Raw genomic sequence first — 23,285 nt, 5'->3', positions numbered from 1 at the left:
CTGTCAGCCGGGGAGGGACTTACCACCTGACTTGGTCTGGCTTTTTACGTAAACGTGATCTTCAGAGGCTAGCCAGGAGGAGCTACAACAGAGGGCAGCTCATCCCGGACAGACAGGCTACAGTCTGCCTGGCGTGACTTTCATGGGGAGACATCGCCGGGGAGATATCATGGAATTTTGTTTTGCAATAAACACAGCAGAACTTTCATTCTTACTCATTAAAATGAGCATGATGACTGACGAAATAAATTCTTCTGATGTAGTTTAAATGAACCACTGTTGTCATACAGTTAACAGGCCTGCATTGTAGCACATAAATTCAATATCAAGTGTTTTCCCTATATGTGTGTCTATCTATTTAACCAACAGCAGGAAATAACAGAATATCCAAACGTTTTCAGTAGGCTAGCCTACCATTGTTGCAGAAATCACGTATAAGAAGGTATCCCTTCGATTTCTTTTTCTCTCCGGTTTATTTTCGTATATTCCAACATAAGGAAGCAGCATGAGACTCCCATCAAAATCGTCATGAGGACATTCCTGCCAAATGGCCCTATCACGTCTTTGAACTGACGTCATGAGGGCGAGTTTTAGCTCGTGCAGCTCGTGGAAGGCAACTGCAAGATCTGTCTGCAGGCTAAGACTCCCGCGATATTTTAAGGTCATTACCATGTGACATGGTGTCACGGTGGTAAGTCCCTCCCCAGCTGACAGAAGTCGGACAAAATTTCTAACCAGTAAGCCAAAGATAATGAATGCGTAGCAAGATGGGTCGTCCTAGTTCATGTCTATGAGGGCAAAGTGGAGTTCAGTCAGAGACGGGCTCTGGTTCAGTTCCCGCCTGCACAGGGGCGTGTCACTGACGTATGACTTACAAAATAAACTTGGTGTACACCTTCATTAATGTTGTAGGGAGGAGGGTTTTGAGATCATGATACCGTGTCCGAAATGTGCATCCATTGCTCAGAAAAATAAGGCTTTGAAAAATTCTGGGAAAAGAGAGCCCGATCACTGCATAAATGTGCGGGGGCGTGTACTGCTACCCAATTTGCATAAATTTCCAGGGACAGGAAATGGCCTCTCATGAAGTATCTTCGTAATCAACCATCTATGAGTAAGCATTGCGTCCATCCCAGTATGCTTTATGTTCAACCCAGCATGCATCACATCAAGTCAGATCTGCACAGATCTGCCTCAAGTCGAACACGCCTGAGTACAGCTGTTACAAGAGGGTCTAGCGTCCCTTTGTTATGATGATGCACTTCCTGCGACGCGGTCATTCGTCTCTAAATTACTTAACTCCCTCTCCCAATTTTGTACCCTGTGATGGACATGAAGCAATTGAGTTCACAACACATGATTGGGAAGATGTCTTCACAACACACCATATGATTGGGAAGCTGTATTCAAATGTTGACATTTTGTCGAGGAAGGGGTGGGATATGTGTAGACCAGCGGTCCCCAACCACCGGGCCGCAGGACATTCCTAACCGGGCCGTAGCCTACGACATGAATTTAAAAAAAATGCATGCGAACTAAACAAAATTTAATTCGCAATAATGTCACGTTTTTACATGGCATAGGTCTATATGCAGTTGTTTGCATTTTGCAAGGTCTATTTTCTTACGTCTGTCTGTCCCGCCTTCAACACTTTTACATATTGCCTTCAGTGCTGCGCAGCCTCAGGTCAGCTCACTTCACTTGATCAGTTCTTGGCGAGCGGTAGTGTCACCACGAAGTTAGCTAAACTGCTAGAATGAGCAACAAAAACAAGCATCTTTAGCAGGTCACTGGCCAGAGTGTTTGAGTTGCGAGCGCTGCAGAGATTTCTTACAGAAAAAAGTCACCGTTAGCTGCACATTTTAGTGATGAGGACTGGGTGTCAAAACTTCGCTTACCTGTGTGACATATTCGGGTTGCTTAATGACCTCAACCTGTCACTCCAGGGGAGAATGGCGACTGTCTTTAAACTGGCAGATAAAGTCGCTGCATTTAAAGCAAGCTTGATTTGTGGGGACGACGAGTGGAGTTTTGGGAGAGACTGAGGCAGGGCCCTTTTCTCGCAGCTGGTGCGATCACCTTGTTAGCGCTTTCAAATGAGTTTGGCGTTACTTCCCATCCTCCAAAGATCACGGCAAACCAATGAGTGGGTCCATAACCCATTTGTCAATATCCCGAATAGTCCTAACTTGTCAGCGCAGGAGGAAGAGCAGTTGATCGAAATTGCAAATGGACGGTGGTTTTAAGAGTGTGTATAAGGAAACCTCTCTGGCGGGTTTTGGATCAAAACCAAAGCAGAATATCCCGAGATAGCCGTAAAAGCTGAAAACATTTCCCACCATTATCTATGCGAGGCGGGTTTTTCGGCAATGACTGCAACTAAGACCAAATTAGCATGTCGACTGGACATTTCAAACAAACTGAGGGTGTCACTGTCTTCCATCACCCCAGATGGAAGCTTCTTGTTGGGGAAATAAGCAGGGCTCACACTGATTATATTAAGTAATGCGCGTTTAGTTCCCATGTTTTGTTCCCATATTTTGTTAAGCATGTTCACACTTTAGCTTCAAGTTGTTCAATATTCATAGTTCATATTGTTAAATTTTCACTTCTTCAAGTTCCAATTTTTTTCACAAGAGATCGTTACCTTCACTGTTCATACATAACTGGAGCTAGTTCTTTTCAAGTAATGCATGCACAACATATATGGAACATGGAACCCCGATCATCCCCCGCCCCCGCCCGGTCCGTGAAAAAATAGGAATCAAACCGGTCCATGGTACATAAAAGGTTGGGGACCCCTGGTGTAGACAACGGCCATATTGGCGTTACAAACTAACCCCATGCATTTCGATGGAGGATTTTTGAGTGCTGTGTCTCCTCATTAGAAAGTCTCTGGTTATCAAAATTAAAAGAAATAAACACTTGAAATATATCAGTCTGTGTAGAATGAATGTATTTATTATACAAGTTTCACTTTTTGAATGGAATTACTGAAATAAATCAACTTTTTCATGATTTCTAATTATATGCAGCACCTGTATTGTTCTTAAAGTATATTCTTTTTCTTGTTTATTAAGCGATACTATTATGTTTACATTCTTGTCTTTTCCTAGTTAATATTTAATAACAAGCAAAGTTATTGCACTTCCCTGCACTGTTCACTTTTGCACTTCTACCATTGCACACACTCTACCATAGCACATATCATGGTCAATGCATCACACGGTCAGTCCACCAGACCATTGTAACTTCACATGCTCTTACATTTCTGTGAGTTTTTTTTTGTATGTGAGATATATGTGTGTGTGTTGTGTTATGGTTGTATATGCTACCCTACTGGATTCCTAAAATTTCCCTCGGGATGAATAAAGTGCTATCTATCGTTGTGACGTCACATGCTTCTGGTGGGCGTGCATATAGACAATTATTTACTAAAATACACTACCACAAGGCTCACCTTGACGTGAGAGTTGTCATTGTGAGCAAGTCCGTGTCAAATTCAATAATAGTCTGTTAACTTTTGTGGATAAATGGATCGGTGGAAAGGTAGAGTAGCCCTGGTGACTGGAGCCTCCGTTGGAATTGGAGCGGCTATCGCGAAAGCTCTAGTGCAACATGGGATGAAGGTGGTCGGCTGCGCCAGGAACATTGAGAAGATAGAGGTGGGCTATCTCGCTACCATCAAAGTCCCTTTAGCCTACATACCTAAGCAAGTTGCCATACTATAAATCAGCTCGTGAGCAGTCTAGCAGACTGGCTTGTATAGGCCTAGTCAAAGTTCATTCCAGTGACAAGCCAAGTTTCAGATCCGACGACATGCAGAACAGTGTTATTTTTGGTGACAACAATATAACGTAGGTTATACTTTCTGTATATGTGTGGATGGTTATTGGTGGTGGATATGTCATTACTCAGCTGAAGGAATGTTGGAATTTGCTACAATGTTCTACAATGTTGCAATTGAAGCGTCCTGTCCGAATGCCACGAAGACGCCAAAAAGATGCTATAGCTAGTAGACGACCTGTCCACTAAAAAGTAGCACATTACGTTACTCCTCACGTTTGGAGGACGAATGACCTGTGATTGTCTGGGCAAGTTAGGGCTACACAGTCTGCGTTGTTGCTTAGAGGCCAACACACTTTAATGTTGATAGTGTGATATTGCGGCATATCATTTGTCATATGATACTTACAATAATACTAATGGTCAAAATGATGTCCCTTATCCTTAGAAATTCGCAGCAGAATGTCTGAGTGCTGGTCTGAGTGGAACACTCATTCCCTACAAATGCGATCTGTCAAACGAAGAGGAGATCCTGTCCATGTTCTCCACCATCAAGACCTTGCACCAGGGTGTTGATGTGTGCATCAATAACGCTGGCCTAGCTCACCCTGAGCAACTGCTGAGCGGCAAAACGGACGGCTGGAGGACGATGATGGATGTAAGTAATTTCAAAGTGTCTGCCAGTGTCTTAGTATGTAACATGTACTTACCATTAGAGGTGTGAATTGGCCACTGATCTCCCGATTCGATTCGATTAGGATTATCATGTCAGCGATTCGATTTGATTCCTGATGCATCCATGCGTCAGATACATTTTTTATTAAAGCCATATAGGATATTTGACTTGACGGAATGCGATACTGTGTAGTTCAATATAATACAGTTTTCTATATTACTTTATATAGTTATGTTTTCATCCAAAAATACAGGTAGCCTAGGCCTAGTAAAATAAAAACAATCTTTTTACAAAGTCTGAACACAGCAGACAGTACTTGTCAACAAATTACAGCATTTCCTGAGTATGATAAACTTCACATAGAACATCCATTTTCGTACCATGAAACAATGTAAAAAGAAATGTTGTTAGGTCTACATTTAGCCAACACATCTTTACAATTTCATGTCAACACTAATTACCATATGTCTGCCCAGAAATCAATTTTACAATTTCTACATAAAATTACAGAGCCCTACATTTACAGGCTACATATTGCTGGATGAAAGTAGAAAGCTAAGAGACATAGACATGGACAGACAACCAATCTGAACACCTGGGCAGTTCCAGCGTTATGGATGTGACAATTGGACTCATATTGGTAAACAAAATGCCTTAAAGTGGGGGCAAAATTAGTATCAGTGAATTAATTTGCATTCATTTTAATGTAACCTCTGTCCTCTGAATACTGAGAAATCCTCAAATTGCATATAATCAATTTCATCCTAAGAAGACAAGCCATTTTATCAGCGTTATGGATGTGACATGAAATGGACACACTTTTGTGAGAGATTACAGGTTTTCTACAAACTCCAATCTACAATTTTGAAGGAAACTGCCGAAACTATGATATATGTAGCATGAAGGAGACTTGAATGAACATAAAAAGTGTGTTTTTGAAACTATGCGTCATTTTCGTAATGAATTATGTAGGAAAAACTGGCGTTATGGATGTGACGTGTCTGAACCAGTCCTCGACAAACTACATAAAACACATAATTAAGTAGTGAATTTTGATATGAAACAATTGAAATAGTAATCATGAAAAACTAGCGTGTGAAAGTATTGCTTCCTCAGTGCCCACTAAGATCCACAGGAAGAATCAGGACAACAAGTCATTTAAAATATAAAAAAGGAATTAATTTTTTTCTTTTACCGTCATCAATTTTGGTTAGTGATTCCCAGGTTACTGAAACACCAGGGAACATGATACTTGGTGGCCACTCCTCTAAATAACTAGCCCTACCCGAACCGTTACACCCAAGATGACAAAATATTTATGGTATGTTAGTCTCAAGAGCCCGCATTAACCTAACCCATACCCACTCATTTGTGATTTGCACACATAAAGTACATGCACGTGCACACATGCACACACACAGTCGCAGGCAGACAGGCAGACAGGCAGACAGACAGACAGACAGACAGACAGACAGACACAAACACACACACACACACACACACACACACACACACACACACACACACACACACACACACACACACACACACACACAGCCCCTGCCATGGCTGGGGCACCTGCCCACGTCACGCCCGGCGACCAGGGTTCGATTCCGCCCGTGGTCTTTCGGATCCCACCCTGACTCTCTCTCCCCTCACTTCCTGTCACTCTCCACTATCCTGTCGCATTAAAAGGCATAAACCCCCCAAAAAAAAAAAAAAATTCAATAATATGAATGCAGATATATAAACACACACGCATTATCACATGTAGGCATGCAAACATATGCACACACACACACACATAAACACACAAACACAGGCCGCATGCGAAGACACACACAGACACTCTTATAAACAAAAAGCAAACTCACATATACACACAAGGCAGACAGACAGACAGGCAGACAGGCAGACAGGCAGACAGGCAGACAGACAGACAGGCAGACAGGCAGACAGACAGACAGGCAGACAGGCAGACAGGCAGACAGGCAGACAGGCAGACAGGCAGACAGGCAGACAGGCAGACAGGCAGACAGGCAGACAGACAGACAGACAGACAGACAGACAGACAGACAGACAGACAGACAGACAGACAGACAGACAGACACAAACACACACACACACACACACACACACACACACACACACACACACACACGGGCAGACAGGCAGACAGGCAGACAGGCAGACAGGCAGACAGGCAGACAGACAGACAGACAGACAGACAGACACAAACACACACACACACAGTCGCAGGCAGACAGGCAGACAGGCAGACAGGCAGACAGGCAGACAGGCAGACAGGCAGACAGACAGACAGACACAAACACACACACACACACAGTCGCAGGCAGACAGGCAGACAGGCAGACAGACAGACAGACAGACAGACACAAACACACACACACACACACATAAACACACAAACACACACACACACATAAACACATAATTAAGTAGTGAATTTTGATATGAAACAATTGAAATAGTAATCATGAAAAACTGGCGTGTGAAAGTATTGCTTCCTCAGTGCCCACTAAGATCCACAGGAAGAATCAGGACAACAAGTCATTTAAAATATAAAAAAGGAATTAATTTTTTTCTTTTACCGTCATCAATTTTGGTTAGTGATTCCCAGGTTACTGAAACACCAGGGAACATGATACTTGGTGGCCACTCCTCTAAATAACTAGCCCTACCCGAACCGTTACCCAAGATGACAAAATATTTATGGTATGTTAGTCTCAAGAGCCCGCATTAACCTAACCCATACCCACTCATTTGTGATTTGCACACATAAAGTACATGCACGTGCACACATGCACACACACAGTCGCAGGCAGACAGGCAGACAGGCAGACAGGCAGACAGGCAGACAGGCAGACAAAGGCAAGCTGAGCATAGACATTGCTCTACCATTCCCTTGTCAATGTGGAATTTGTCAAATTACACAATTTGTTTGAACCTTGGGTCCATTTATCCACTTTTTAAATATGTATAATATTACCATGTGAAAAATGTTGTTTCTGGTATGGTTGCACACCATGTTTATGATGTGAAAAGAGTGTCATTCTCCATCAAATGCTGAGCCTAGCAAAACAGCGACTACTACGCATTTTAGAGTTATTGCACATCTGAAATCTCTCCATGATCTGGCAAAAAAGGTTTTGTTTTTCGCTAGCACAGTCTTATTGCATGACATGCATGCCACAAGATTTACAGCGCTATTGCTACACGGAGGATGGGACAAACACGGAATGGCCACAGAACTTTCGCAAAGATATGCTTCTTTTGGTTACACCAGACGAGCAAGCTTTTTTTTTCTTCTTTTACTGTATGCATGCCAGTTGTTGTTTAAAGATTGAATGGGAAAAGGATTCGGAGCAGGGGCGGACTGGGACCAAAAATCGGCCCTGGCATATTTGGTCCAAGCAGCCCTCAAATCGGTCGGGCACACCTAATTAAATACAAAATATTTGCATTACCCTTAAATATGCATATATTTTCAACTGTCATGGAGCACTGAAAGTGATGTAGGCCTCATTGGCTATCACTCTGACTGATCAGAGGTAGCCATGGAGCACATGATCTCCATATTCAAGTAGCCTAGGCTATACAAGCAATTATTAAAGAAGAGTTTCTGCTTGAATTCAAAGTATCATTTCAAATTATTCAATAGGCTACATTTAAACTATACAATGCTCAACTGACAGCAGCACCAAACAGTTAATGAAGCCTATGTGTAAAGAGCTAAATTAGGCATACCTAGATTGTCGTAGACGTTAATCAATGTAGGACAACTGAAACAACACAAAATAAACAGGGCTGTTGCTGAAATTTCGTGCAGGCAACTTCGATTAACTTTTGACGGCTCACAAAATCCTGGCTCTGAGCCAAAATGCGAGGGGTGGGGCCTGACGTGAGCTTTCATTGGATCAGTCGAGTGTCAATATGGAAATGTAACCAATGGGCCGCTGATTGTCCTTCCTTTTGGGCCGACCGTTGGCCCAAATGATTAAATATATATATATATAGCCTATTCTATCGGCCCAAAAGGTGCGTCGGCCCACCGGGAAAATGCCCGGGATGCCAGATGGCCAGTCCGCCCATGATTCGGAGCCAAAGGCTACAATTTAACCCAGCTACAATTAGTAGGTAGGCTATCACTAATATCAAGTTAATGTTAGGCTACAGATGTATGGCTACATACATTCTTTAAATGGTTCTGGACTACAATTGATGTTTTTAGAGCTTGATCTGCAGGCGTCTTGTTGGCTATTTTTAGAAGGTGCGCTGTGGGCACCCCATAGGCGTCCAGCAGGCTACCTGGTGCCTGCGGGGCGTGGGCAGCGTGTTGGAGACCCCTAATCTAGACTCTACGGACATGAACGAAAAATAACATTCTCAGTAGTCTAACTAGACTCTAGATGAAATGGGTTAGGCTACTGAGAATGTTATTCTTCATTAGAATGTTTATGTCGCGGCCGGAAAATTAACAAGCGACATCACTGTGTTATAATCGATCATGGTCGGCCACTGCATCGATGCAGAATCGTCCATGTCCACATCGCGATGCATCAATTATTTGATTAATTTCAACACCCCGACTTACCATATTTCCATATGTTTGAACAATATTCTGTATTTATTGTAGCTGTCCTTCATCTAAAATACTCTGTAGGTTAATGTCCTGGCTTTGACAATTTGCACACGTGAGGCCTACCAATCCATGAAAGAAAGAAATGTGGACGATGGTCACATCATTAACATTAACAGGTACATGCCCTGCTATACCTGAAGCTAAATGAGTGTTATTTTGTATTTTGACACTAGTTGTCTCATAGAATAGAAGCTTGTAAATTATAAAGTCTGATAAAGTTTAATCCTGTTGAATTAACATTCTGTTTTGTAGTATGAGTGGACACAGGGTGGCTCCCGATGCCAGCTGTCACTTCTACTGTGCCACTAAGTATGCTGTGACCGCACTTACAGAAGGACTTAGGCAAGAGCTTCGAGAAGCAAAAAGCCACATCCGAGCCACTGTAAGTACCACATGGCTTGCATGTAATTGCTTCATATTCGCATAATGAGATGCAACACACCCTTGTGTAGTCATACTAAGGAAAAAATCCCCTCTCCCTCTCTTACACATTTACAGTCAATATCACCTGGTTTTGTGGAAACAGAATTTGAATTTCGTCTCCATAGTGAGGAACCAGAGAAAGCTGCTGCAATATATGCCAGTATAAAGGTAACTGCCAATCTGATTTGAACGCAGTACTGGTCTACAACATTTATCTCAGTCTGCACTGGTGTAGTAACCGACTTGTGTTCTCTGCAGTGCATACAGGCTGGCGACCTCGCAAGTACAGTGGTATATGCCCTTAGTGCCCCACCACATGTACAAGTAAGATGGTGTCTTTCATTACTGGCTTGCATTAGATTGGCGACATATTTATTTTATGATGAAGTATGGGGAGAGACAATAAGCATATATATTAACATAACAATATGGGAATATGTGTATCTAATGTTAGCAGCAAGCACAGCTGTCTGCCATAATGTTTATGACAGACAGACAGTCTGTCAAATTCAAGTTAGCCAGGAATCATTCAAGTAGCTTAAGGCCTTAAGAGAGTCTCCAGAGCGTCCGGTGAATGGCATAAGGGAATACATTTTAAACTATGTTTATTTAAAAGGGACAATGCACATTGATTACTTCCCTTAAGTAAGGCATGTAATTGTACCAGATTTATAACCATTTTATTTCTTCTTTTCCTTCTAATTGTCTTTCCTTTTCTCCCCCTTTCCATTTCTATCTAGATTGGTGACATACTGATGAGGCCTGTTGAACAGATGTCCTAACCTTGCATATGCAGTCTGCCCCTTGAGGATCTGCTGGAGGAAGGACATACCATGTCTAAATGTGCTCAAGATAACAGTCTATCTACTTAAAGGGTTCTGTGAGTTTGTAAAGAGCTTGGAATGTGGGGTCCTACAGGTGCAATGCTGATGAGGATAGCAGTGCCAGATAGGAGAAAGGGTGACCCATTTCAAATTTTGGTTATGGTATAATAATGTATGTTTCAGATTGATTTTTCACTTGATAGTATACATATTGTGTCTCATTTTTTAAATTGTTGTATGAGTGTTGATAATGAATTGGCCCGATTGATCAAAAAATCAAGGCTGACCTATGAATTGAATGAGCAACCCTTCCTTGCAAGATGTAAACTTTTACTCCAGAAACTAAAAATGGAAGATAAACATCTCCTACATTTTTTGTCTCCTACATTTTGGGTTGTCTTTTGGTTTTATTTTTATATAGAACTGATACCTGACTGATACCTCAGTTGATGTATAGTCTTAGACCCCATGTCAGTGGGAACAAATAGCAACTTAAGTGTTAAAAAAGGAAAACAAGAAGTCAGCTCTCTGTTATGGTTAACCTCAGTTTGCCTGTTCCCATTCATGTATTAAGATTTGCCAGTGACTTGGTGAATGTGGGTGCACTGTTTCATTTAATGAGGGAAGTCCCCTTGATTAAATGTTATTAGCAGCCGCAGAAACATAGTATACTGCTACTATACTACAGGCCATGCTGTAAGAGCAGATCCGCAAAAGCCTTTATGAACTGTAGGCTACTTGATCAAACCACCACTAGATGGGGCTATTTAAACAAGGACACGTACTTTTTATGAGAAAGCAAATCATATCCAATTTCAGTGTGACTGCAGTCAAATACAGTCCAGTTCAGCATCTTAAGGGCTTCATTCTAGCGGCTGTAGATCTCTTTATGCCAGACTGAAACCTTTTGTATGCTATTGTGTAGGCTGCATCAAGGGCATCTTAGATGTACAGCTATTTTGCAGTTTATACTACTTGTTAGACCTATCTGTGTAAGACATAAGATTTGATATTTTTACAATAGCAAAATATATACTTTTGTGTATCATTTGCTTATTTAAAATAGATACCCCAGTAACAAGTGTCAAAACACTTGTCCTTATTGAGTTTTGTAGACGTAACCCTAAATAACACCCGGATGAAAACCTCGCAGGTTGTTCAGTGTTAACACCAAAGATTAATCGGAAACGTCTTGATCTTTATCGCCACACAGTAAGCTAATAAAACATCTTCTGAAGTTTATAGTTTAATTTTCCTTGGAAGATGGAATGTTACTTTATGGGACGTCATATGATAACAGTGCTTGTGGGCGTGCAGCGTTTTGACAATTATTTACTAAAACACGCAAGAAGGCTCACGCTGGCGGGATTATCGTGAACAGGTTCGCGTCAAGTGAAATTGTAAACTGTTTACTTTTTGGTACAAATGGATCGGTGGAAAGGTAGAGTAGCTCTTGTGACTGGAGCCTCCGTTGGAATTGGAGCGGCTATCACGAAAGCTCTTGTCCGACATGGCATGAAGGTGGTCGGCTGCGCCAGGACTGTTGAGAAGATAGAGGTGGGTAGAAAATGTAGCACAAGTAGGATAGCTGGCTACCAATAGCTAGCTAACGTTAACTGCCATACAATCCACAAAGTTTGTTAACAGCCTTTCACGCAGACTGACTTGTTAGCTAAGTAAGCAACATTGTTAAACGATAACGTTAGTGGCAAGCCAAATTCAGATTAGACGACATTCAGAACTGTTATTTTAGTCGTACAAACATAAGCTAACCTATTTTTGTTTCTGTATTAGCTAACAATTGGGTTAATGGCAATTTTACCTTGCTAGATAGCAAACTGGCTAGCTAGCTTTTTTTTTTTCAAAGCAAGGCTCAGCTAAAATGGTTATGCTACATAACTAACACATGGAAGTCAGCAGCCTACGTGAAAGTCGTATTGTACAATTTCTATGTTTTGTGAATCGTTGCCAATGGACAGAGTTATCGCAAGCTTTCTGCTAATTAGCTTAGTTGTCGTTTTCGTGATGCAGATGCCTATCAAAGTTGCTAATGTTAGCTAGGAAGTCAAGTGAAACTACTTCGCAGGGTGGCTAGTTAGCCAAAGTGTAATTAAAAGGGAAGCGATGGATATTATTGTTCATATCTGGTGACAAGGAACCGAATTACCTATGCAAATAGTTTGATTAACACTTTTAGGACATCTGTTATCGGTTATCACCAATGATTTAAGCCGGTTTTCCACCAAAACTTCGTGTGCCGCTGTCCACCGTGTTGCCCATTGGTTTGAATGGGAACCTGTGTGAGAGCCCGTAGCTGCTAACTGGAGCTCACGGAGGTTCCTGAAATTAATGGGTAACTTGGCGTTCAGTGGTGGAAAAGAGTTCTTAGTGAGACAGTTCAGGCCAGGTATGGTATGATCCCATTAACGTTACTGAAATGAATGATGATTAGGTGTGATATTGAAGCATTACGGTAACTGCGAAATTACTTATTTAATATGTCCTGGTCCTTAGAAACTGGCAGCAGAATGCCAGAGTGCTGGCTTGAGTGGCACTCTCATTCCCTACAAATGCGACTTGTCAAACGAAGAGGAGATCCTCTCCATGTTCTCCGCCATCAAGACCTTGCACCAGGGTGTTGATGTGTGCATCAATAACGCTGGCCTAGCTCACCCTGAGCCACTGCTGAGCGGCAAAACTGATGGCTGGAGGACGATGATGGATGTAAGTAACTAAAAGCGTCTACATATAAGTGGTCAAAATAAGGTTATTCTGTAGGATAGCTTGCTGGCATTTTTTCAGGAGGGTCTCTATTTTGATATCAGTTGTTTCGATATCTGCAAATAAGACCATGGATAAAGTGGATATGGATGGATAGAGTCTGAATGTAACTAAGTTACACAGGGATTGGTAAAATGGCATAATCTGAAAGACTTTATGACCCAGTTGTTGCAGTATTGAGAGGACATTAATTCCTTGACTTTGCTGTATCTATAATACTTCAGGTCAACGTCCTTGCTTTGTCAATATGCACAAGGGAGGCATACCAGTCCATGAAGGAAAGAAATGTGGATGATGGACATATCATTAACATCAACAGGTAGATGCCCTTGAACTCCCTCGCTGGTTAAAGAGCAAAAGGCAAAGCACTGCCTAGTAGTAACTGGCTCTATATCGCCAGCAGTTGGTTAAACAATAAGGGGTTATTTTACCAGCAGCAGATCAAGTAATCCATAGGCTACCTGATTTCTGTACATTGCTTATATCCAGCATGAGTGGGCACAGAGTGGTGCCCAGTGCCAGCGTTCACTTCTACAGTGCCACCAAGTATGCTGTGACCGCACTCACTGAGGGGATCCGGCAGGAGCTACGGGAAGCAAAGACCCATATACGAGCCACTGTAAGAACACTGTGAACACTATGGTTTGCCTCTGCTTGAACAACTTTTAATTTACTTTTTGTTGCAAATAATTTCTGCATCATCCCCATGAATTAGTTATGGTTGTTGTTGTTGTTCTCACTGTCTTGCTATTGTTTTTGTTGTCCAGTGGCAAATAACACACAAATGTTTCCCCTGACAGGCCATATCACCTGGTCTAGTGGAAACAGAATTTGCCTTCCGCCTCCATGGCGATGACCCTGAGAAAGCTGCTGCAACATATGCAAGTATAAAGGTATGGGATTTGTCGAAATCTGTCGAATTAGAAAGTAATGTCTGTTCATTTTTGCTTTCTCAGTGCTGTTGAATGTTTAGTCTAATACCAGTTTCTCATTGTCTGTAGTGCTTGGAGGCTGGCGACATAGCCAGTGCAGTGGTGTATGCCTTAAGTGCCCCTCCTCATGTACAGGTAAGGAAGGCATTTTTGGCTCACTTACGTTATATCAGTATTTTGACGATCCCAGATAATACCCCAAGTGATGAAGTGATTCAGCATTCATCACAGGGCTTTGGATGTTGATTCCTTGTTGTAAGATGCCACACATTTAACAATCAAAGCACTTGAAGATTCCACCAGAATGTAGATATCACTGGACTGTCAGTAGGGGTGGGACAAAATGTAGCATATCGAAATATATCCACTGATGCTTGTGATATGTTATTGATTATGCTAGCGCCAAATCTAGATACTTTTACTAAAACAGTGCAAACAAAACACTTGTGACTGATGTATGTTAAATGCAAATTTTTTGGCTATTTAGGAGTTTTTTTTTTTTTTGCCTACATTTACCTTTTTTCTTTTCTTTGAGTGAATTCTTAAGATGTACTTTTTCCCAGGGTCTGGCTGTATGGATTATATTGTTAAAAGGTTATTTTCATAATCTCCTTCTCTTTCCATTTCGATCTAGATTGGTGACATTCTGATGCGGCCCGTTGAACAGGTGTCCTAACCTCATGCAGGCCGGTCGTCTGCTGCTTTAAAAACTGCTGGAGGGATCTGCCGTGTCTAAATCTGCTCACCTCAAGAGTCTATCCCCCTAAAGGGACCTGCGAGGGAGTTTTGTAAAGTGTTTGGGCTACGGGTTCCTACAGGTGCAGCCCTGATGTATGGTGCCTGGTGAATAAGGAGAGGAGCATTGGAGACAGGGCCACCTATTTAAAATTTTGGCTATATGGTATAATAATGTAGGTTCAGATTCATTGTCACTTGATGGTACATGTGAATCACACTGTGGTGTGAATCAAGTTTATTTTTAAAGAAGATGTTGTAATGAATAAGCCGGGATGATCAAAAAATCTATTGCAGACTCATGAATCAAAGTCACATTAAAATCCACCCAAGCAAACTGTAAACCCGTAACCCAGTAACACAAGATAAACACCACCACATTTTTGGGATACTTTTTTTTTTATCTAAAAACTGACTGACTGATACCTCAGTTATGAGTATACCTCAATTGTTGTATGTATACCTCAAGTCAGGAGACAGTGCTAAATTAAATGACTTCATATGTATTTTTTTTTATTATGTTGCTCGAACAAATAGCGACTTGTTAACATGTTAGGATTTCTCTGATTATAGTCCAGGATACTGACTGCATTTACTATCTAAGTAGTTGTATTTGACTATGAAATACTTGATTTGGCTATTTTTTGGATAGAACTCCAGCCGAATGATAAACCACTAAGTACTGATTTACCTCCCTTCCTTAGCTGCTAATTGTTATGATTTCCACATGAATTTCTTTCCTTTTCTTGTTTTTTTTGTACAACTAGTAGCTGTTAATGCAGACAACTACACACAGGCACAGTGGTGATAAAGGAATGCAGGGGTTTTGCAATGATTACTTCACTACAACCTCCAGACATGTGTGACATCATGTGACACACAATAAAATGTGTAATGCAAAAATAATAGTGCTATAAATAAATAAAAATTCACTGCATCATGTCAGTGTGTCTGGGATATCAGTTTTTGTGTCAAACACGGACAGCCGTGGCCTACTGGTTAGCACTTCGGACCTAACCCCTCACTGATCCCTGAGCGCCGCTGTTGTTGCAGGCAACTCACTGCGCCGGGATTAGTGTGTGCTTCACCTCACTGTGTGTTCACTGTGTGCTGAGTGTGTTTCACTAATTAACGGATTGGGATAAATGCAGAGACCAAATCTTCCTCGCGGGATCAAAAGAGTATATATACTTTTATATAAAGACATATATATAAAGACATATAGACCGATATTTTTCTCCATCATTCACAATTGTAAAGCAGTCATAACAGGAAAAGAATACCAGTCAGCTCTCCATTATTCTGTAACCTCAGTTTGCTTGTTCACATTTTTCATGCAGTTTAGTAGTTTGCCAGTTGTGTGTGGCTTAGTGAATGTGGGTGCCCAGTTTGAAAGAGAGAGGACCCCCTGATGTGTGATTGGCTGGTCTGCTGCTGCTGGGATGGCTTTTTTTTTCTGTCTGCACCCTACTATGTCCTACTAGTGGATGGTATAGTACTACACTACACACATAGTGTCGTCTTAACTATAGATATTAGAAAGCTAGATACCGCATTGGTCACTTAATTATTAAACATACTTTTAATATATATATATTTTTTTTTTAACACCCACACAGCTATAAAATGAGTAACACCAATGACATCCTTAAAAGCCATGCTTAAAATTCTAAAACAAATCATGATATTTTAAACAAATGAAGTAAGACATCTCACAAATATTATACCTTTGTCCACTGCAGTTCTTCAACTGACCTCTTGACCCAAGAGAAACTTCAAAGAGTCTGTGCATTATGTCAAAATAAAAGTTTTTTGTTTAGAGTAACACCAATGACGTAATTTTTTGCATATTATTCACATTTATAATGTATTTTTTGACTATTTCAGTGTTCTATTGATTTTATGCAGTGTTAAAGTTAAATGTATATGAAATTTGTAGGCCTAGTACACAGCTTAACTTCCATATAATGGGTGACAATTTTCAGGACCAGGCATTTTTTTCTTATCTCTTATCAACTCTTTCTTATCATCTTAAGGACAGTCTATATTTATTGAATGTATACAATTATGTGATTATTGGGTCAAATGATTTAGGGGTCTGCAAAAGTAAGGGACAGGCATTTCCACTTTTTTTGCAGAATGACCATAGCTGTAAACTATAGTTTGGTCTTGATACAATTGCACCACTAGATGGCGCCGTTTGAACTAAATTCAATCTGGATGAGGGGACAAATCATAGTTTTTTTTGTGTGTGACTGCATTAACTAATACTCTGTGGCAAGGAAAACACTTTCTAATGATGTTTTCAATCACTGCATGTATTGTTTTTCTTATATGACTACAGGGATCGTGGCATCACATAAACACAGTTTAAAGTATTTTTACTGTTCTTAGTTAAAAAAAGCAAACACAGAGCTTTACCAGGAACTGTTTAATCTATAGTTTGAGACACTTTCAGTCTGGCTGTTTCTGTTGTCCATTTGTTGTGCATTTCCACAGATAAACAAATTCTCACACTTCTCTTTGTCTGCAATGTGCATCTTGCTTTGGTTCGCCGACACTGATAAATTCCATCATTGGAGAAACTAGTCATGTTCACGCAAACCACAGCAGAAAAAAGTGTGTCAGGCCAGCAGAGGAAAACATGAAGTGCGCATTGTTTCCCTCCGGCTGAGCTTGCCAAATGGAAACATGAGGATTGCACTGGGGGCTACTGGGTTGGGCCCCACACAAAAGGTCTTTGCATTAACTGCTTACTCGCAACTGCCTCTCACATGATGAGAGGTCCTGATCAGTGCTCTAATTGAAATAGCCTTACTAGCTTTCCCACCATGACCTAGTTAATCATCCATTTGTGTGAAATCTTTTAAAGATACATTTGATACTTGTAAATTATGCTGAGTCTAGCTGACTCAGTAGTGTGTAGTGTGATACAGTGTGCCAGCGTCTTACACTGAGAAGTGCTTAGGTGCTTTTAATCTAGCATGTTTCCTAATCCTCGTGCCTCCAGCACTCTGTATTTCTACTGCCATAGTCCCCGTAATCTCCATACAGCAACCAGCCCACTGCAAGCCACACAAGCAGCGGCCTGTTTCGGTCTCACAGGTGAGGTGGTGGGGGTGATAGTGATCGTGCTTTGCTCTTGTCAAACCAAATATGTCCCACCTACCTATTTATCTGACTGAATAGAGGAAGTATTGGAAGTTTTATGACCATGTTATGCTTTGTGTTGGATCCAAATGGGGCCGCTGCTGTACTAAAACCTTAGTGTCTAGTGACTGGCCAAAGGACCCTCTGAATGGTGGTATTGTCACTTGGGTCTGGGAAAATGACATGATCAAAAATGTAAATAGCTTGCTCATGTGCTGCTGAGCTGTGTGGCACACTAGACTTTTGACGTGCATTAAAGTGTGTGCCAGTGGCCTCCTCTCCAGGGAGGTTATTGCCATAGAGACCATTTTTGCTGCCATGGTGAATGAAAACAAAGATTTGGTGGATTCTGAATTCTGTATTTCACACAGGATTAGTGGGAGGACCCCACTACAGCGTGGCCAACGCGCCTCACACTGTCCGGGACTGACCTTTGTTGAATTATACTCTTTCCCTTTTTTGAAGAGCTTTGTGAAGTGGCTAGCCAGAGCCCTTTATGGCCATCCTGTGGCAGGTGTCCGCCCTGCTCTCCTGAGAACATGTGAGAGTCAGCTGACTGGAGATTTTTGGCTGCCGTGCCGGTAGTTTTAATGCTCACTTAGAGTTGGAAGGTTGAGGGAGGCACTGGATGCAGATTATCCCCTTGTCAAGAATGTGACCCTTTTCCACCCAATTCCTTAAGTCGCCTCAGGGAGAGAGAGTGAGAGAGAGAGAGAGAAAGAGAGGTGGGGCCAAAGTCGCCCCACCGAACATCAGATTCTGGCGTGCTGGGACCACTTGAAACGGATATGTTTTATATGCAGCAGGGCCTTGCTTTGTCAGCAGGAAATGAAATAGTGGACACCCAGTAAGGCGATAAAATAATAAAGTTGCTGTAACATACATCAAATGATTGAACAGGGGCTAGAGTCTGTTGCTGTATTGTTCTTATAGCTGAATTTTAAGGGCACCTTAATGAGAATCAGTTATACACTTTGTATTACCACCATGAAAAAAAGCAGTAATGCTTCAGTACTTTATTAAACCCTGTTGACACTGTATTTGCTTTTCTTTCCTCACATTGCTTCACACATTCCATAAAATCAAAACAATTACTGCCACAGACTTTACAAAACTAAATCCACAATTGTAGAAAGAATAGTTGTGTAGAGTATCAACACTGTTGTTAATTTTAAGGGTAACCAAAAAGATCTTTGGCCATTTGTGAGGCCCTAAATGTAACTATGGTATAGTTAAGATTCAAACACTCGAGAGAACAGCGAAGACCTTTCTCTGTTTCTTCCTTTCACGTCTTTCCTGCTTCTTGTGTTTTGGTTTCTGTGGGTCTCCGGGAGGGATACCGGTCAGAAGAAATAGCGGGGTCTCCTGTGTGCTTGTGTCTTTGACAGTTGGCCTTTGCTGGGCCAAAGTGCTTGTGTCGGACTGGGGAGGGACTGTGTTGGCACTCACACCAGCGGTCAACATCACCTCATAGTCAGCTTTGTCTGGGTTTTGCACAGGAACCGTGTGGGTGGACGTGGGAGTTAGAATGGGGGTGAGAGTCGTGCCAAAAATGTAACCGATTTTCCTCCGTTCTCTGGACTCTCTTGACCTTTGTTGCTTGCCTTTCCGTGAGGGTTCCACAGGTTTACTGATTGGGGGAGGCGCCAGTCTAGCCACACTCTGGTAGTCCAGTCTTTTAGGGGGGACGTGGTAGCCCAGCGTGCTCACCTCAGAGGCGGAAACTACCGGAGTCCCACCAGTGGGCTCCTCCTCACTCCCTGTGTGCTGAGGCCCCTCTCCTTCCTCTAAAGGAGGTATAACTTTTCCCGCTCTCTTTCTCCCCCCTCCCATCCCCCTCTCCTTTGACCTCGGCCTTTTGGCTCGGGAAGGCTTGGTGGTGGGCGCCCCTGCTGTCGTGGCAACGGGGCCCTCTTCGCTTGCGTTTCCCAGGGTGCCTGAGCTGGGCTGTCCCGCAGCCTCAGCTTGCCTGCTTTCAACCGTAGTGCTGTCGCTGCCGTCTCTGACAGAGGCCGTGATGGACTGATCTTCTTGTGTGTCCTCGTTAGCTTTCGGGGTGTTGGGGGAGGGCGTAGCTGCTCGCAGCATGTGCCTCAGCCTCTTCTGCCCCAGCCTCACTCTTTCTCTGTGGGTCTTGGTTTTGATAATCCCCATGTTTACAGTGAGAGTGGGAGATGCAGTGGCGGAAAGCGTGCGCTTGTCATTGTCCTTGTCCTTCGGCGACTCTTCTTTCGCCGATTCCGCAGGCGACGTTGCACCGGCTGCCCTCTGAGGCTCGTCCCTCATCATGGTGTTCGACAGCTCCTCTTTGGCCTCCAGGTCTGCCTCGCTCCTCATGAAATTGTCCACGTTGGCTTCCGCCTGCTTGGTTAGCGCCGGGTCTTCGATGATGTTGGTCCTGCTACTGACCTCTTCGGGCACGTGGCAGGAGGGAGCGCCCACTGCGCCCTCGTCCGTCTTGACCACCGTCTCCACGCTCGGCCTCCTCTTCCTCCCTTTGCCCTTCCCCCTCCTCTTTTTGTTCTTCCTCTTCTTACCGCCGGCATTCTTCTTCCGTTTCTTCTCCGAGCCCTGCGTCTCCTCCTTAGTCGCGTCTGGCGAGGAGCCCTGTGAGGTGGATACGGTGGCGAGCACTTTGATGAAATCCTCAGCCGCGGTCACCATGTTGGTGAGCGAGGGCGCCTCCGGGGTAGTGGTCTGCGAGCCGGACCCGGTGGACTGTGCGGTGCCGGCTCCCTCCGGAGTCTCCTCTGGCTCTATGCCAGGCTCCTCAGTGTTCTCCAGAGGAGGTAAGGGCAGATCATCAATGACATCAATGCCACCAAAATCATAAGCTATGGACTCTTTTAGCACAGCCACGGGAACCTTGTCGTACCACTTACACCTACAGGGTGGCAGAGAGAGTTGGGAAACAGAATGAGGCGTGCACAATGGAGGGGGATGGGAGGTGCAGTAAATATAATTTTCCAATTGCAAGACCGCTTACATATTGGAATAGTGAGTTCAGACAGAGATACTTACACTCCATACCAGTGTCTTTCAACACACTGCTCCTCATAGGAAAACTCAAAGCAGGGCGCCTCGATGACATTGAAGAATGCCTGTCCAACAACCCTGGAGGAAGTGTCATTCACTTCCCGGAGACATGCCTTCAATCTACAAAACAAAAAACAGCCCTGGACATTTAATGAATTTTATGACTTATGACTTTATGACTTTTTCTTTGTTTAAACAAAAGCCTGTCTGAATGTACTTTCAATATTTAAACTGAATGTGGTTAACATTCAATTGTTTTACAGTGTTTCAATTATAAGTAAAAGGGTTTCAAACAGATTAGATCATAACACTCACTGAGAAATGTTATCTAAAAGAGGCTTATTCCATACACACGACTTTTATTCGTTCAGCTCATGCAGCTTTGTGAAGGATTCTTGAACTCACGCGTTATCGCAGTCGCAGTGGCTAATTGGGTGCCATTTAAAGTTGGTGTAGCCATAATTGGAGGAGAAGGCATGGATGACGTGGGGACAGTGGTCATGCACGCGGCAACATTTGTCGGTCTCAGCGAATTCCCCTGAAAATGACCAAGTGCGAACGCATCCTTTCAGCCATTTACTGAATCAAGACAGGTCGCAAGCAAACTGAGTAACACTTTCATGCAGGTTTCAAAGGTTAGACTATGTGTTTTAGTGTCCAAGGTACATTTACATTTGCAACAAAACATTTATGATTTAAATGAATTGAATAAATCGTTCATCACACTCACCGAGCTGGTCATAATTTTCAGCATTGTTACCGGCGCCACACCACAAAGTCCCAGGGTAGGTAAAGCCGCGCTTGGATCTGCGCAGGATGGAAGACTCTGTTCCTTTCCTTTCGACTTTTCCCCTCTCCCGTCCTGGAAGTTGACTTGCCGCATCTGTCGAGCGCTTCGATTTCAACTGGAGGCACTTCAACTTAATGTCAGTAATGTTCGTGAAGCTGGGATTCAAAGCGGTGGGAATTGTGACCTGACCTCTTAGTCCCAGTTTACACACATACATGAACGATTTAACTTGCATTTGGTCTGTTGTTAACGCGCAGTCGACTAGTTTACCGGTGGCATCGTGAACAGAACGGACTTCTTCAATTCCGTCCGACACTTGAAGCAGATGGTACTCGCCGACATTTGACCTTTTGGCGCAGAGGGTATTGTTGAGCAAGTAAAATAATTCTTTACTCTCCTTCTCTGCCTCCAAGGAATTGCTTAAGAAGTCTGCCTTAACGAATTCCCCGTCTAAGTAAGACAGGAAGACGAAAAACACCGACCACATTGCTGCAGGCTGCAATTTCAGCACCACCAGCACCAAGACAGCACCGCAACCTGACTGCCTCCGCTTGCTGCCGAGTGTCGATTTATTGGGTGCATTGAACAGGGGGCGAGTATTAATAAAGTTGACGGTCGATAATGGGAGTGGTCTGTCATTTAATTAACCCTTCACTGATTGGTCAGCTGTCGACATTCGACACAGAAGCACCAAACCAGATATGTTTGAGTGTCTGCGCCTGCAGGACTGCATTTTAAACATATCATTGTTTCTTTTCCCACATAGGGCTACTTTATGTAGTGAACAAAATATATGCACCAATAAACAAGGCCTTTATTTAGGGAAGTGACAGGGGATTGCTAATTAACTTGGCAGTAGATTCAAATCTTCAATTCGTGGTTTATATCTGCATTTTATTGACAAGGTACAGTGTAATTAAATATAGTCTGCGGTGTTGGAGCACACCACTACACTGAAGTAGTAAGACTTGTAAAGTAGCCTACTACTGGCTGAAGTTTTGACCGCAAGTTACCCCTTACGTTCTCGTTTCCCACTGAAACTGGCGATTTACTTCAATGACGCAGCAAGGAGGAGGTTCTTACAACGCTTTCCATGGTAACAAGGGATGGGGTGATTCTGTCGACCCAACGAGATTGGGCATCTTTCAAATACCACAAAAGGGATGGGAAATGGCCCAGTTTAAGATGTAAACTGAAGTCTGCGCTGCGGAAGAAAGGGCCCAAAAGGAGGACGTTTTATCATCTTGGGGGAGCTGCATCTCCCCTTCTGTCAGTCACTTTCTGGGGTGACATGTCTCGTCAGAAAAGATGCAGCAAAGACTGCATGTACGAACAAGCTTCCCAAAGAGGTTATTGTCAGGCCTCCCATGCATTAGGTGGTTCATATGTCTCACTGAGTGACTTAATATCGTAACACCCCCAAATACCACCACTTTTGTTCAGAAATTCTAAAACAACGATGTTTTTTAACACTTCAAAATAACATTTG

The 23,285-nt window shown here is 42.8% G+C and overlaps 3 protein-coding genes across 3 annotated transcripts; 2 read left to right on the top strand and 1 right to left on the bottom strand.

Moving 5' to 3' along the window:
• The first annotated feature begins 3,466 nt into the window (after window positions 1–3,466).
• Window positions 3,467–10,757, top strand: LOC125308454 (dehydrogenase/reductase SDR family member 11-like). Its single transcript, XM_048264982.1, has 7 exons — window positions 3,467–3,665; window positions 4,235–4,444; window positions 9,147–9,241; window positions 9,378–9,507; window positions 9,624–9,716; window positions 9,807–9,872; window positions 10,289–10,757. Exons 1-7 carry the CDS (start codon window positions 3,534–3,536, stop codon window positions 10,328–10,330), a joined length of 768 nt encoding a protein of 255 aa, XP_048120939.1. The 5' UTR covers window positions 3,467–3,533; the 3' UTR covers window positions 10,331–10,757.
• Window positions 10,758–11,611: 854 nt separating this feature from the next.
• Window positions 11,612–15,762, top strand: LOC125308944 (dehydrogenase/reductase SDR family member 11). The gene is made up of 7 exons (XM_048265610.1): window positions 11,612–11,929; window positions 12,887–13,096; window positions 13,378–13,472; window positions 13,643–13,772; window positions 13,954–14,046; window positions 14,155–14,220; window positions 14,720–15,762. Exons 1-7 carry the CDS (start codon window positions 11,798–11,800, stop codon window positions 14,759–14,761), a joined length of 768 nt encoding a protein of 255 aa, XP_048121567.1. The 5' UTR covers window positions 11,612–11,797; the 3' UTR covers window positions 14,762–15,762.
• Window positions 15,763–18,958: 3,196 nt separating this feature from the next.
• Window positions 18,959–22,350, bottom strand: proca1 (protein interacting with cyclin A1). Its single transcript, XM_048264960.1, has 4 exons — window positions 21,737–22,350; window positions 21,412–21,544; window positions 20,992–21,126; window positions 18,959–20,854 (listed from the first exon to the last, which is right to left on the bottom strand). The coding sequence occupies exons 1-4, from the start codon at window positions 22,281–22,283 to the stop codon at window positions 19,210–19,212; spliced, it is 2,460 nt and encodes an 819-aa protein (XP_048120917.1). The 5' UTR covers window positions 22,284–22,350; the 3' UTR covers window positions 18,959–19,209.
• Between the last annotated feature and the right edge of the window lie 935 nt (window positions 22,351–23,285).

The sequence above is a fragment of the Alosa alosa genome, chromosome 15 (assembly GCF_017589495.1).
Source record: "Alosa alosa isolate M-15738 ecotype Scorff River chromosome 15, AALO_Geno_1.1, whole genome shotgun sequence".
NCBI lineage: Eukaryota > Metazoa > Chordata > Actinopteri > Clupeiformes > Clupeidae > Alosa > Alosa alosa.
This window is presented reverse-complemented; position numbering and strand designations above follow the sequence as displayed.

Bases quoted from the DNA above. Each gene is read 5' to 3' on its own strand.
- LOC125308454 (XM_048264982.1), top strand. From the start codon at position 3,534: ATGGATCGGTGGAAAGGTAGAGTAGCCCTGGTGACTGGAGCCTCCGTT. The intron at 9,242-9,377 runs GTACATGCCCTG...TCTGTTTTGTAG, and splicing joins CACATCATTAACATTAACAG to TATGAGTGGACACAGGGTGG. The intron at 9,508-9,623 runs GTAAGTACCACA...ACACATTTACAG, and splicing joins AAAGCCACATCCGAGCCACT to TCAATATCACCTGGTTTTGT.
- LOC125308944 (XM_048265610.1), top strand. From the start codon at position 11,798: ATGGATCGGTGGAAAGGTAGAGTAGCTCTTGTGACTGGAGCCTCCGTT. The intron at 13,773-13,953 runs GTAAGAACACTG...TTCCCCTGACAG, and splicing joins AGACCCATATACGAGCCACT to GCCATATCACCTGGTCTAGT. The intron at 14,221-14,719 runs GTAAGGAAGGCA...ATTTCGATCTAG, and splicing joins GTGCCCCTCCTCATGTACAG to ATTGGTGACATTCTGATGCG.
- proca1 (XM_048264960.1), bottom strand. From the start codon at position 22,283: ATGTGGTCGGTGTTTTTCGTCTTCCTGTCTTACTTAGACGGGGAATTC. The intron at 21,127-21,411 runs GTGAGTTCAAGA...TTTGTTTTGTAG, and splicing joins CACTGCGACTGCGATAACGC to ATTGAAGGCATGTCTCCGGG. The intron at 20,855-20,991 runs GTAAGTATCTCT...GCCACCCTGTAG, and splicing joins GAAAGACACTGGTATGGAGT to GTGTAAGTGGTACGACAAGG.